General features: G+C 52.1%; 1 protein-coding gene across 1 annotated transcript; it reads right to left on the minus strand.

Annotated features, from left to right (window-relative positions):
• Positions 1-782: 782 nt before the first annotated feature.
• ACTL6B (actin like 6B) lies at positions 783-13,731 on the minus strand. Its single transcript, XM_019945535.3, has 14 exons — positions 13,637-13,731; positions 13,183-13,345; positions 12,823-12,988; positions 12,418-12,518; positions 7,193-7,290; positions 6,438-6,532; positions 6,266-6,372; positions 5,511-5,600; positions 5,298-5,359; positions 5,065-5,179; positions 4,872-4,952; positions 4,680-4,775; positions 4,384-4,470; positions 783-1,307 (listed from the first exon to the last, which is right to left on the minus strand). Exons 1-14 carry the CDS (start codon positions 13,729-13,731, stop codon positions 1,227-1,229), a joined length of 1,437 nt encoding a protein of 478 aa, XP_019801094.1. The 3' UTR covers positions 783-1,226.
• Between the last annotated feature and the right edge of the window lie 626 nt (positions 13,732-14,357).

A 14,357-nucleotide genomic window follows, 5' to 3' on the forward strand; every position in this document is an offset into this window, starting at 1 on the left:
TGCCCTCCCAGTGGGATCCTTAGCTGAAGGGGCCACAGTGGTGTGACCTGGGGTTTGGCCTGGCCATGTGGGTGCCTGTCCCGTTGGAATCAGGCTGCAAGGGGGGTCCAGGCTCCTGCTAGCTGCTGGGGAGGGAGGTGCATGGGTGGGAGCACATGGTCAGGCAGGGCCGGTGAGTGCTCCAGGATGGGGATCCTGCCTGGAGTCAGCGATCTGTGGGTCAAGGCCCACCAGGCATCAGTGGAAAGAATCCTGGCCAAGGCACGGGCAGAGCTGGGTAACGTTGGACAAGTGATGGTCCTCCCTGGGCACCTGTGCCTCTTTGGTTACCAGAGGACTTGGACCACACGGGTTTCTATCTCTCTGGGGTCTGGGGACCTCAGAACACAGGCACAAACTACTAAGTTTCACCTACAGTTTCAGGCAGGGGGCAAGGAGCTCTGGAATGGAAGGGCTCAAGGGCCCGCTGTCGGGGTCTTCCTGGGAGACCTCAGTTCCTACCCAAGTTGGGAGAGAAGTTCTGAGCTGCTGGGGAGTACCGGTGCCACATTCCCTGCCCCACTCTTGTCACCGCCTAGCGCCCCGGAAAAGACAGCGCAGTCCCGTCTCACCTGAGCTGTGGGTCCAGGGGTGCTTAAGTGCGGCCTCTCGGGAGGCCCGAGGCCCCGCCCACCCGAGACCCCACCTCCGGCCACGCCCAGGCCACGCCCCTGGGCCGGCTCCTCGGCTCCGCCCCGCCCCTACCGCCGCATCCTCTCTCCGGCTCCCACTTCCCGCCGCAACTCAGCTCCTCGCTGGGCGCCTAATTGAGCGACTCTCCTGGGTTCTCGCTGCGTGATCCTCCCTGGATTGCGGCCCCTTTGAAACCTGAGGCATCCGTGGCTCCTACGGCTCTGCCCCCGCCCGCAGACCTTGCCCTGGCGTCCACCGTGCGATTCCGAATGGGTATAGGTGTGGTCCTCCCTTCTCCTCTCTCCAGACCCCTGCCCCCACTGCCCACCCCCAAAGAGGCCAACTTTTTTTTTCCTTAAAACATTTTTACTCCTTTCAACCCAGAAACATCACAGTCTAAGAGGACGAGTGGGGAAGGGAAGAAAAGCGGGCGCTGGGAGCGTTGGGGGCTTCGGTCTGCGCTGGCGGAGCAGAGGTGGGGGAAACCATCTCCTTGCTTTCGCGTTCCCTCCCCCACCGCTGCAGGCGGGCCTGTGGACGGGGAGCGGGCGCCCTCAGGGGCACTTCCGCTCCACACACTGCTTCCCGCCCTCCTCATATTCCTGCTTGGAGATCCACATTTGCTGGAAAGTGCCCTGGGTCGGGGGGGAGACATCGGCGGTCGGGGAGGCTCTGGAGAGAGGGAGAAGCGCCTCCCCACACGCCTCCCGCGCAGGCTCGACCCCTCGGAACCTCCTCCTCTCAAGCCCACAGCCCTCCCGCAGCCACCAACTTGCCCCATCTTCCTGTCCCCATCTTCCTGTCCCCTCCTTCGTATTCAGAGGGCGAATACCTGCTTCATATCGTTCAATCCACGATTCATTCATTCAACAAGTATTTATTGAGCACCAGTCTGCCCGGGGCCGAGGGCTGTTCTCGAGCTGGGAGGTGGAGCTTACAGCCCCAGGCCAGCCAACCGGCGCCCCAACACTCCACATCCATTCTCCACCAGATACCCTATCACTCCGTCAGGCCTTCCAAACACGCCAAGTCGCCCTCCATCCCAAGAAAAATCTTTCCTCCTCCCTCCCCACCATTCCGACACCACCTAACAAAAGGATATTAGGATGTCGTCACTTTGGCGCCCCACCTCCACCCTCCCGCTGAAACAAGCGCCTTGAGGGTCTCCAGCCCTGGCATTTCAGACTGTACCCTCTCTGTGGTTGTCCTGCCTCTGCCTGAAAGTTAGTGTGTGTGTCCCTGCTTCTGTCCCTTGGCGTGTCCAGGAAGAACACACCTTCCTGGACCAGGTCATTCCCCTCCCTTCTGCTCACGTGCCAAGGCCCCACCCTTCCCACCATTTCTGGTTTCCAGTGCAGATCTCTGCGCTGAGTTCCAGACCCAAATACAGTAAGGCCCCTATATACCAACGAGTTTCCTTCTGAGAGCATGTTCTTAAGTCCAATTTGTTTCTAAGTCTAACAAAGTTAGCTAGGTACCCAACTAACACAATCGGCTATATAGTACCGTACTTTAATAGGTTTATAATACTTTTCCCACAAGTATATTATGTCTGCTGAAATAAATATAGATACTAGGGATCCAAAGAAATCATGAAGACCACACATAATACTGAACGCAGTTTTAACAAATGTCACAGTGGAGTAACTGGATTAAAAAGATGATATCTGATTTTTATCTATCATTCCAATATCTATAATATCTAATATACATTCCTATTCAAAATTCTTCAGAGTGAAATTATTTTATGGGCTTGAAATAAATTTTTAAAGAAATATTTTATGCTAAGGTTGCATATTCTAAGAAGTTCTGCACTAGTGCCAATGAAATGAACACTTCTATTTTTTACAAGTACTGTACTACTGTACTCTATACAGTACTGTACAGTAAAGTACACAAAAGCAAATCACTTGTGGAGGATGCACGCATGTGACAATGTACGCCAGACACGTGAACTAACTATGTGATTGGACATGCGAACATTCGCATCTTTGAAAGTTTGAAACCCGAAGGTTCGTAAGTAGGGGACTTACTGTACTCAGCTGTCTTTGGACACCTCCTCCTCAGTGTCCCCTGGGACCTCACCCTCAACATGTCCACAACTGTGTTCACTATCTTCGCCCACACCTGCCCCAAACCTGCTTCTCTGGTCATTCTCACCTTCTACAGTTGCCCTGTCCAAATCCAGTGGCCATTCGCTACATGGAACATTTGAAATGGAGCTATTGAGCACTTGAAGTGTGGCTAGTCCGAAATGAGATATGCTCCACATTCCAATATATACCAGATACTGAAGACTAAACCCAGGGAAAAGAATGTAAAACATCTTAACTTTTATATTGATGGCATATTGAAATGATAATACTTTGGATATATTGGATTAAATACAATATATTCTTAAAACTTAATTTCACGTGTTTCTTTGGACTCTTTTTAATTATGGCTACTAAAACATTTTAAATGACCTATGTGGCTCACATTACATTCCTCTTGGACAGCACTGCCAGGATCTAGCATCCTGGGCCTCGTCCTTGAGCCGGTTCCCTCTTACCTCGCATATCCAAACAGTGTCCACATTCTGTCAGTCAGACCTCTGATAAGCTTTCAATTCCACCCCGATATCTGCTCCGCCGTCAAACGCAGGTCACAGTGGAGACCACAGCAGCCCTCTCCAATCCACTCTCTGCTCTGCAGCCCAAGTGAGTTCACTCAACTCAGATCTCACAGCATCTGCCCACTGCCTTTGGCCTTGCCTAGCTCCCCCCAGGAGCCAAGCACCCTCTCTCCCACTTCGCCTCATAAGTTCTTACTCACTCTTTCATCTCAGCTTGAGTGCCCCTTAGAGGCCCTTCATGACCCCTGAACAAAATCACGTCTTCCTTTGAAGGAACACCCCACACTTTGTGATGACCTCCTGTTTAATCGTCTCGGCTTCCAGACTGTTCCCACGCACAGAGGCGGGGACTAGGTCGGGCTGTCTGTCCACTTCAGGTGCACGGGAGGCCCTCAACAACTGTGTGACTGACACATTCTCAGCCCTGAGCTAATTTCAGGGGTTCAGACTCCTGTCACTCTGACCATTGTTTCTGTCTCCTTGGGGGCACACACTCTAGTGGATATCCTCCTTGTCCTGTCATGGCCCTGCTGTCCCACTCTATGTGGCTGACACCTGCACCCCCAGATGCAGTTTGCATCTTCACCTCTCGCTCAGCGTCTTGCCTCTACCCCAGCAGCTGGTCCAGACTGAACTCCCCACCTACCGCCCCAGAACCAACCTGCCAGCCTCCTTCTGTTTGCCCCTTGCTCACCACCCCATCCCCACTGCTACCCATTCCATGACTCCAGGACAATAGGAAGAACCTCCTGGCAAGGTCCCCTCACATCTGGCTCATACCCTGATCCCCAAAGACTCATGTCTGACATAACCTTCCCAAACGTGCCTGTGGCCATCACATCACCTTGCCCCAAACCTTCAGGGTCTCACCCTGGCACACAGGGCCACCACAATCTCATCCCAGCCAACCTCTCCGGCTTCCTGTCCTCCGCTCCCTGATTTGTGTCCTGATGTGGGATCCACCTTTCTGGGAGCAGTGACTGCCCTTTCATAAATGTTTGTTGAATGAATGAATGAGGAGGCAGGCAAGGCGATGGGGGCTGTCTGGATCTGCCCTTCCCCACATTCAGCGCTAGGCCAGGCCCCTCCCCTCTCACCAGTGAGGCCAGGATGGAGCCCCCGATCCAGGGGCTGAACTTGCGCTCCATGGTGCTGTTGCTGGCGATGAGCTTCAGTCTCATGCTCTGGGGAGAAAGAGGGGCTGAGGGAAGCAGACACCTGGCTTCTGGGAAGGGACAGGGCTGGGGGTAGGGAAGACTGGGAAGCCACAGCAGGAAGGGGCCACTCTGGTGGCCAGAACGTTTGCTTGATGTGTGGGGAGGAGGAAGGACTTGGTCCTGAAGGGCTGAGCCAGGACTGGAGTCCAGGGCCCTGGCCAGGGGTGGGTTCCTACCGGTGGAGTCTTCTGGGAAAGCTCTCGATTGAGCCTGTCAGTGAAGCCTTGGAGCAGCGTGTTCCCACCAGTGACAATGACACTGCCGTACAGGCCCTGAGAGCAGGGAGGAGGAGTGAGCAGTCACGGGACAGCCCCTCCCCCCCCAGCTTCTCCTGGGCCCCTCTGCCAAGACTCAGGCTTGGGCCTCACCGGGCGAATGTCAATGTCGCACATGCCGATGCTGGTGGTCACCACGTGGCCCACACCTAGCATGGTGTTCCCCGAAAGGCCCTGCAGAGAAAGGTGACTGGGCTTCGGGCCCTCTGTCCCCTCTCCCAGACCTCTGTGATCCTTCCCAGCTTCTCCCACACCCCGGGATCCAGGGCCCTCCACCCAGCCCCACCTTGACATTGGAGGGATCAAACAGGCCCTCAGGGATGCGGAGCCGCTCCGCACCATAGTCTGTGTTGTAGCCATTGGGCATCTCGTAGTGCACTGTGGGCATCTGCGCAGCCACCCTGCCCAGGAAGGAGCAAGACTCTGCTTGGGGGTGCTCCCAAAAGACCAGCGGTCCCCGCTGAGCTCCAGGCCTGCCCCCTTTCCACCCCCCACCCCCCAGCCATGAGCTGCACTTACTGCTCGTCATAGGGAGAGTCCGAGACCTGCAGCACGGAGGCCTGGAAGTCCTGGATCACCTCCTGAGAACCCAGGGAGGTGGTGAGGGCTGGGTTCCCATCTCAGGGCACACCCCACTCCACCTGCTGGGCCTCTGCCCCTCCCCGCGGCTCATGGCAGGGGACTAGGAGGTGGGGGGCGCGGGGGTTTGGGGGGATTTCTCCAGCGCCTCACATTGCACATGTAGTTATGCCAGGACTTGGAAACCTGGGGTAACTTCTCCTTCTTCTTCCAGTTTGGGGGGGCGCCCTCCCGTACGGGCTCCTGTGGGGACACAGCCTGTGAGCACCCTACCCCATCCCACACTGGCCCAGCCTACCCTGACCACACCTGCCAGCTCTGCAGCTAATGGGCACTGGGTTCTCTGCTCTGTTGCCCGGAAAAGGTGTTTCTCCCCCTTCCCTGTTAGAGGAGAGAGAACGGGGAGAGCCCATCCCCACAGATGCCATGTGTGCAGCGGGTACAGCTGATCTGAAAGGCTTTGGTCAGAGAACACTGAGGGCCTGGGGAATCCAGTAGGCGGCCAGACCTTAAGGAAACAGCCTTTTACGGATCCATGTTCCACGTGGGGATCCCTTGCATGCAGTGTCTCATTTAACACTCGCGGCAGCCCTACATGCTGTTATTCCATTTTACAGGGGAGGAAACTGAGGCTTGGGAGCTTCAGTCTCATGCTCTAGGTCACACAGCTCTTCTGTGGCAGAAGCAGACCTTGAACCTGGGTCTACTGGACACCAGTACCCACCACGCTGGCCCTCACATACACATCCTGCTAGCAGTTGGCTGTGGGACCTCGGCCATATCCCTCAGCCTGTCCAGATCTCTGATGCCTCAATTGCAAATTGAGGGCTGAGGGTCCTTCTGGGGCCTGGCTGCTCCCCACCCTGATATCTGACGGGTCAGTGTCCAGGACATCCCAGAGGCCCCACCTTGGCTGCGATCATGTAAGGCGGGATGATATCAATTGCCATTTCCTGGAAGAGCTCTCGGCACTGCATGGAGATGAAGTCCCCTGCCAGGGGTGACTTGACAATGCCTGGAAAGGAGGGGGTGTCAGGACCTGGTCCCTCAAGGCACCCCCGACCCCTGCCGAGGCCCCACCTTGCTGCAGGACGTAGCCATCGTGCACTGGAATGGCCGTGGTGTGGGTGGCCCCACTGTCCAGCACCAGACCTGTGGAGCGTCCATTTGCAAAGCTGGTGTGGGATGGGTAGGTCAAAGAGACAGCAGCAAGAGGGGGCTGGGACCCGAGTCTGGCCTAGTCACTCTCTTCTTTCCTGGATCCAGCCCATTCCCAGTCTGCAAATCTCTCCTTCTAGTTTGCGACCCATCTGCTAGAGAAAGGCAGCTGAGACCCTTGTCACTTTTTTCTTGTCCGAATCACACTCTCTCCCTCTATTCCTTCCTTTTGAGCTCCCAGCCTCTCTTTAGGTTTAGTTCTATGTCCCATGGGCTCTCTGAAATTAGGGGCTATATCGCCCCACCGCCTAGCATAGGGTTCAATGCAAGGCAGATCCTTAAATAAAATAAATGCTGATTGGTTGCTTGGGAAGGGAACAAACACCTCAGTGTCATATACCCTTCCCTCCTCCCTCCAGCCCCAGCCCCTGCTGTCTACTTGTCCTTACTCTCAATGCCCAGCCTGATCCAAGGAATGGGAAAGGGCCGCTGAGCTGGCCACCCCAAGGTCCAAGGCGCTTAGCCCCCAGGGGCCCTCTGCACTAATGGGGCTCAGGGGGCTGTCTGCCCATCCAGGATATTACCCTCCATAGAATCAGGCCCAGCCTCCAGCTCAGAACGCCACACACCCCACCCTGACCCTCCACTCCGGCAGAGTAGCTTAACCCAGTGGATACGCAGTAAGCACAGCTGTCTTGCACAAGAAGAAGGCAGGAATGTTGTACTGCTCGAACATCAGCTCCGTCAGCTTCTCCCGCTTGGCCCGTGTGTTCCACTGAGGAGAAAGGGCAAGAGGGGAAGATTCAGGAAGGGAAAGGCACCGATCCACGTACATACCCGCCACCCCAACACGTATCTTGCGCTGAGGACAGAGGGCAGGTCCCCTGACCCTCAGAGATCTTTAGAATGTGAGAACTATAAAGAGCTTTAAAGATCACAATTCAAACTCAACTGAAGAAAACAAAACTCAGGGAGGGAAACTGGCCCAGATCACACAGAAAGCTCTCGGTAGAGCTGAGTCTAGAGTCACAGTCTCTTGACTCGTAGCCCAGGACTCTTGATTGTGCACTACGCACCCCCAGCCGCCAGTACATCCCTCCTCTTCACTCTAATCATCTCAGAGGCAAGAAAGCTGAGGAAGAAGATTTCTGGGTAAAAATGTTGGATTGAATACAAACATCTACTTTTATTCCCTCCCAAGTTCCCAGCAAAACTATAATAGAGTGGGAATTAATTTAAAAAACAACAACAAAAAAACCCCAAACTCACAAAAGCCAACAGGCACATAAAAAGATGCTCAGGGCTTCCCTGGTGGCAAAGTGGTTGAGAGTCTGCCTGCTGATGCAGGGGACACGGGTTCGTGCCCCGGTCCGGGAAGATTCCACATGCCGCAGAGCGGCTAGGCCCGTGAGCCATGGCCACTGAGCCTGTGCTCCACAACGGGAGAGGCCACAACAGTGAGAGGCCTGCGTACCGCAAAAAAAAAAAAAAAAAAAGATACTCAATATTTTTGGCCATTAGGGAAATGCAAATCAAAAGGACAATGAGATTCCACTTCACACCCACTAGGGTGGTGATAATAATTTAAAAACAAGACAAAATGAAAAAACAGAGAATAACAAGTGTTGGAAAGGATGTGGAGACATCAGAACCCTTGTCCACTGCTGTTGCGGAGGTTACATGGCTCAGCTGTAGAAAATGATTGGCAGTTCCTCAAAAAATTAACATAGAATTATCACATGCCCCAGCAATTTCACTCCTAGTTATACACCCAATGGAATTGCAAACAGGTGCTCAAACAAATCCTTGTACACAGCTGCCCACAGCAGCTCTATTCACAACAGCCAAGGTGGAAATAACTCAAATGTCCATCAGCAGATGAACGGTAAAACAAATTGTGGTATATCCATACAATGGAATATCACTCAGTCAGCTACAACATAAATGAACCTCGAAAACATTAATACAGACATAAAACGTCACATACTGTATGATTCCATTTATATGAATGATCCAGAATAGATATAGCCATAGAGACAGAAAACCAACTGATGGTTGCCAAGGGCTGGGGGCAGGGGGAGTGGAGAGAAACTGCTAAATGAAAATGGGTTTTCTTTGGGGGTGATGAAAATGTGTTTTTTTTTTTTTTTTTTTTTAAGTACGGGGGCCTCTCACTGTTGTGGTCTCTCCCGTTGCGGAGCACAGGCTCTGAACGCGCAGGCTCAGCGGCCATGGCTCACGTGCCCAGCCGCTCCACGGCATGTGGGATCTTCTCGGACCGGGGCACGAACCCGTGTCCCCTGCATCGGCAGGCGGACTCTCAACCACTGCGCCACCAGGGAAGCCGATGAAAATGTTTTGAAACTAGATAGAGGTGATGGTTGCAGAACATTGTGAATGTATTAAATGCCACTGAATTTTTAACTTAAAAAAGGTTAATTTTATGTCATGCGAATTTTACCTGAGAGAGAGACAGAGAGGCATAAACCCTTAAAGCTTCAGAAGAACAAGAAATGAGAAAACAGCAACAAATTTTTGAAGGTTGGAAATCAGTTAGGTGAGCAGTAACTGACTTAACAGATTCAAGAATGCTGACTCCTAAACTGGTAGTGGAAAAAGCCAACAACAGCCTGTGCTAAATGGCAGAATCCTCACAGGGATTGGGAATTGGTAGTTTCAGGTAGCTCTGGAAGTGGAAGGAAAGGGGAAATAAAATAAGATTGTTTAAAACTATTCAAGTAACAGATCCCTAAACTCTCATCCTAATTCCATGGCACTAGGCTATTGCCCACTCCAACCTCAGCAGAAGAGTGGAAATTTATTCTCTGGAGAGAGTAAAACTGAAGGGCTCTGAACTGGTGGGACACTTGTCACTGTTGGGAGTGAGGACACTATACTTAAAAGAGGGGAATTAAGTGATGCCATGCATATTGAATGCTGATAACATCAGCCCTATTTGCTCACTTGGCTTCCAGAAAGGGGTTGGGCAGTCCTGTCTTCAGGTTGGAAGTCTTCCCTGTGAGTTACATCAAAGATCTAAAGATGCAACATCCCAGTCAGACCATCCTATAACAAAGACTGCAGTCAGCAAGTCCCCCTGCCCAATCAGCTTTTTAGTCCCCCATTCCTAAACATATGTGGACAACCAAGGATTTGTGGAAATTTGAGAAAAACCTAGGAAATGAGATAAAGACTCCCAAGAAAGGGCAGGGAAAAAAAGCAACTTGGAAGAACAATAAGTATACAAGGAGATGAAAACTTCCAAAGACAAAACTAATAATATCCCTATGAGATAACAAATAATATTGCACCCATGAAATAAAAATAGGATGCTCTAAAGAGTAACATTCATGGAATAATAAAGACCTTCCGGAAAATAAAAATACAGGAGCAGGAATGAATTAAAAACTCAATAGGGGCTTCCCTGGTGGCGCAGTGGTTGAGAGTCCGCCTGCCGATGCAGGGGACGCGGGTTTGTGCCCCGGTCCGGGAAGATCCCACATGCCGTGGAGCGGCTAGGCGCATGAGCCATGGCCTCTGAGCCTGTGCGTCCAGAGCCTGTGCTCCACAACGGGAGAGGCCACAACAGTGAGAGGCCCGTGTACAGCAAAAAAACAAACAAAAAAAACCCCAAAAAACCCCAAAAAACTCAATAGAAGAGGTGAAAAACAAAGTGAGGGAATATCTTGGAAATAAGAGGAAAAAGATAAAGAGATGGAAAACATAACAGAAAAGACGAGAACATTAGGAGACCAGTTCAGGAGGTACAAAATCCAAATAATAGGATTTCTCAAAAGAGAGAATAGAGAAAATTGAAAGAAATAAATCATCAAATAAGTAATTAAATTTTTTTCACTGAGTTGAAAGGCATAGGTTTCCAAAATAAAGTGACACACTGGGTGTCCAGAGCCATGGACAAAAATAAACCCATATAATATTGTGAAATTGTAAAACACTGAGGACAAAGTGAAAATTTTATAAACTCTAAGAAAGAAAAATAAGTTACACCAAAGGATCAGGAAATAAATGTTTTTGGCCTTCTTGATGGTAACAGTAGATGCTAGAAGACATTGGAGAAGTGCCTTCAAGATTCCAAAGAAAAATGATTTCCAACCTGGAGTGTTATACCTAGCTAAACTATCAATCCAAGGTTAGACATGCAAGGTGTCAAAAATGTTACTTCTTATGACCTTTCTAAGGCAGTTAGTGGAAAATGTGCCCCATAAAAACAAGGAAGAAAATAAAGGAAAGGAGTCATGTGATACAGGAAACAGGACTTCTAATACAGGAGAGGGGCAAAGTGTTTCCTTAAGATGATGGTGAAGGGAGATGTCAGGATGATAGCTACATCTTCTGTGTAGAAGGTAACTAGTCCAAAGTAGAGCAGGTCAGTGGGCTCCTGAGGAGATTTCTTGAAGATGAAATTGATAGAACACCTTAAAGAATTAATGTCTTGAGAAAAGATATAGATAACTGATGAATAATTTAGGGCCACATTATTAAGTAGACAGAAAAACTAAGGAAAACAGAACCAAGACAATTTTCAGTGCTAGAGAAAACAAAAAGTTGCACAGGAAAGGAAAATAAACCACAGTTCATTGCCTGGTTCAGGCCTGATTAGCATACATAATAATAAGAGTGTAAATACTGAATATTGATCTTAAAAAAACCCAAAACCCTAAACTACAACTGTACTTTAGGTAAAAAATAAGAAATGTGTGTGGTGTGGGCTGGGGAGGAAAGGGAGCCAAATGCTCATTTTCTATAGTGGGAAATCCACAGATAATGTTTAAAGCTAAAAAATTCACAATCAGCAATTTAAGTGTGATATTTAGAGATATAAAAGGTAATGGCGGGACTTCCTGGTGGTCCAGTGGTAAAGAATCTGCCTTACAATGCAGGGCACATGGGTTTGATCCCTGGTCTTGGAACTAAGATCCCACATGCTGCAGGGCAAACAAGACCACACGCCTCAACTAGAGAGCCCATGCGCCCTGGAGCCTGCATGCCACAACGAGAGAGAGAAAATACGCACACCACAACTAGAGAGAACCTGTGGGCCACAGCGAAGAGCCCGTGCCGCAATGAAAGATCCAGCATGCCGCAACTAAGACCCAACACAGCCAAATAAATAAATAAATAAATAAACAGGGGCTTCCCTGATGGCGCAGTGGTTAAGACTCCATCTGCCAATGCAGGGGACATAGGTTCGAGCCCTGGTCCGGGAAGATCCCACATGCCGTGGAGCAACTAAATCCGTGTGCCGCAACTACTGAGCCTGCACTCTAGAGCCCGTGAGCCACAACTACTGAGCCCACGCACCTAGAGCCTACGCTCCGCAACAAGAGAAGCCACCGCAAGAAGCCTGCGCACTGCAACAGAGAGTAGCCCTCACTCACTGCAACTAGAGAAAGCCTGCACGCAGCAACAAAGGCCCAACGCAGCCAAAAATAAATAAATTCATTAAGAAATAATAATAAATAAATATTTTTTTAAAAGGTAATAGCAAAAAAAAAAAGCTAAAAGAGAGAAGAGCAATTGCCTCTGGAAAAGGGGCAATAGAAGGAGGAGGCTATGAATGGCATTTTTTTTCTTAACATACTTTATAAAACAAATTGATTCTTTACATGTATATATAATATTGACAAAGAATGTAAGTTAAAAGGTCATAAAAGGACTTGGGGTGGTGGGGCAGTGTATAAGGTTGACTGGGGGAAGGGCAAGTGGATAGAGCTGGAGGAGAGAGGAAGGCATGGAGACTAAACCAGGGAGGAAGGAAAGTGGTTGAAGATAATGGAGTTGGAAGGAAAGTTTGAAAAGCGAAGTGGAGTGAGTGATGGCTTGAGGAGAGAGGTGAATGGTGGGCCCCAGGGCTTGACTAGCAGCTGCATGAGGCACTTACCGGGGCCTCGGACATGAGCACTGGGTGTAGATTTGGCTCAGACTTGACGTGTTTGCTGTAGGTGTGATCCAGGATCGCACGGAAGCACTCCCAGTCCTCGACTGGGGCCAGGAGACCAGTGGAGAGATGAGGGTGGGCAGGCAGGAGTCCAGGGACAGGAAGGAAAGGAAGGAGGGAAGGAAAATCCGGGGGAGGGGAAATAAGACAAGCTCCAGCAGAAGTCCCCCCTTCCCAGGAATCTGGTGGCCCCTGGTTAGGAACCAGGCAGCTGTGGGAAGAAGTAAGGGCATCCCTGGGACTTGGGTCGCTGCAAGGAAGACTCTGTGGATGTGGGGTGCTGTGCCCCAGGTTGTTGGGTGTGGGCTCTGAGTCTGTGTCAGGAGGCAGTGGGTGGGGGCCCCGTACTCATGCCATTCTTGAGGGGTGACATGACCTCTGCTCCATCCCGAGGCACGTGGAGGGCATTGGTGTCGATGTGAAAGATCTTCCCTTTCTTCTCCTTCTCCCCCTCCAACTCCAGCCCGCCCCCCTCCTCCGCGGCCAGCAGCCCCACTGTGGTGGGAAAGTCAGCCTGGAGGGGGGCATGGGCGGAGAGAAATCAATCTCTTGCCCGGTTCCAGGCCCATGGCAGGGCCCTCAGCCCACCCCTGGGTTTACTCCCTCATTCCCACTCAGCAAAGCTTCTCTCTGGGCTCCGAGAGCCCTGGATCACTGGGAAGCCTGGAGGGGAGCCCTAGGTTTTGGGGAGGGGGCTGGAAGGCTCACCTTGGGGCAGTCCTCCCCAGCGTACCCAGCGCGGACTGAGAAGGAGCCAATGTCAAAGACCAGCGCCCCCACCTCATCTGTGCGGGGAGACAGACTTGTGAGGGGATCTCTCCCAAACTCTCTCCTCTTGGATTGTTCCGAAAGGAGGTCAGGGCAGAGCCACCTTCAACGCCGGACGGTGCGGGTGGGAGCTCGGCCAACAGTTTAGGGTCCTGGGAGTGGGGGTCAAGACCCCAAAGTCCCTTTCTGCTCAGTGGCCGTTTTCAGGCCACTCTCCTTGCTGGGCTGGGGGCCGGGCGGTGGTGGGTTGAATGGTAGAGAGGTTGGGCCCGGTGCGCGCGAACGTCCGGGGGCGGGGGTCGAAGGTGGGAGTGGCGCAGGACACAAACCAGGGGCTAGACCTGCTCGAGCGCCGAGGTGCCAGGCCCCAGGGTGCCCAGAGCTTGGGTCTCGCGGGTTCGGGGCGCTGGGATTCGGGCGAGGCCGCGCCAGGCTGGAGAGCCCGAAGCCCGAGGCTCGCTCACCTCCGCCGTAGACGCCCCCGCTCATAGTGCCCTCAGCGCTGCTCGCGGCCCGTGGGCAGCGGCGGGATCAGCACCGAGGCTGCCGGACAGCTCCCGGGACCCCGGGCGGGGCGGGGCGCGGGGCGGCCAATCGGGAGGCCAGGTTCCCCGCCCCCAACGGCGCCGCCGATAGGCTGAGAAGCCAGACAATAACCCGGCAGGGGGCCGCTGCTTTAAAGGGCCAGAAACCTCAACCTTAGGCGCCGCGGAGGCGATTAGCAAGGACCTCGAGGCCGGCCCTAAGGGATAGGCTGGCAGAGAGCAGGAGTACGCAAGAGATGGAGACCTTGTCCATTCGGAGACTGTAGGGTGACTGACTGGGCCCCTGCTCCCTTACTTTTTAAAATGGGGTCTAGAAAAGGGCGCCATCGTCTCCGAGACGCGTCCATTCTCAGGCTCCTGAGCAAGGTTCTGCCATACCCAGGACTGAATGAAATCACTGGGAGAGGGAGGGCAGGGAAGGAGGGGGAGAGGTACGGGAAGGGGTCGTCTCCATTTTCTCCCTGTTTCTTGCCACCCTTGTCTTTCTGATGGTCCCTCTTTTCCTCGCTGGTCCTCTGGTGCCTGAGCCTTATACATACACACGTTTATTCACATGTACACACGTTCACA

This window comes from Tursiops truncatus, chromosome 15 (genome assembly GCF_011762595.2).
Source record: "Tursiops truncatus isolate mTurTru1 chromosome 15, mTurTru1.mat.Y, whole genome shotgun sequence".
Lineage (NCBI taxonomy): Eukaryota > Metazoa > Chordata > Mammalia > Artiodactyla > Delphinidae > Tursiops > Tursiops truncatus.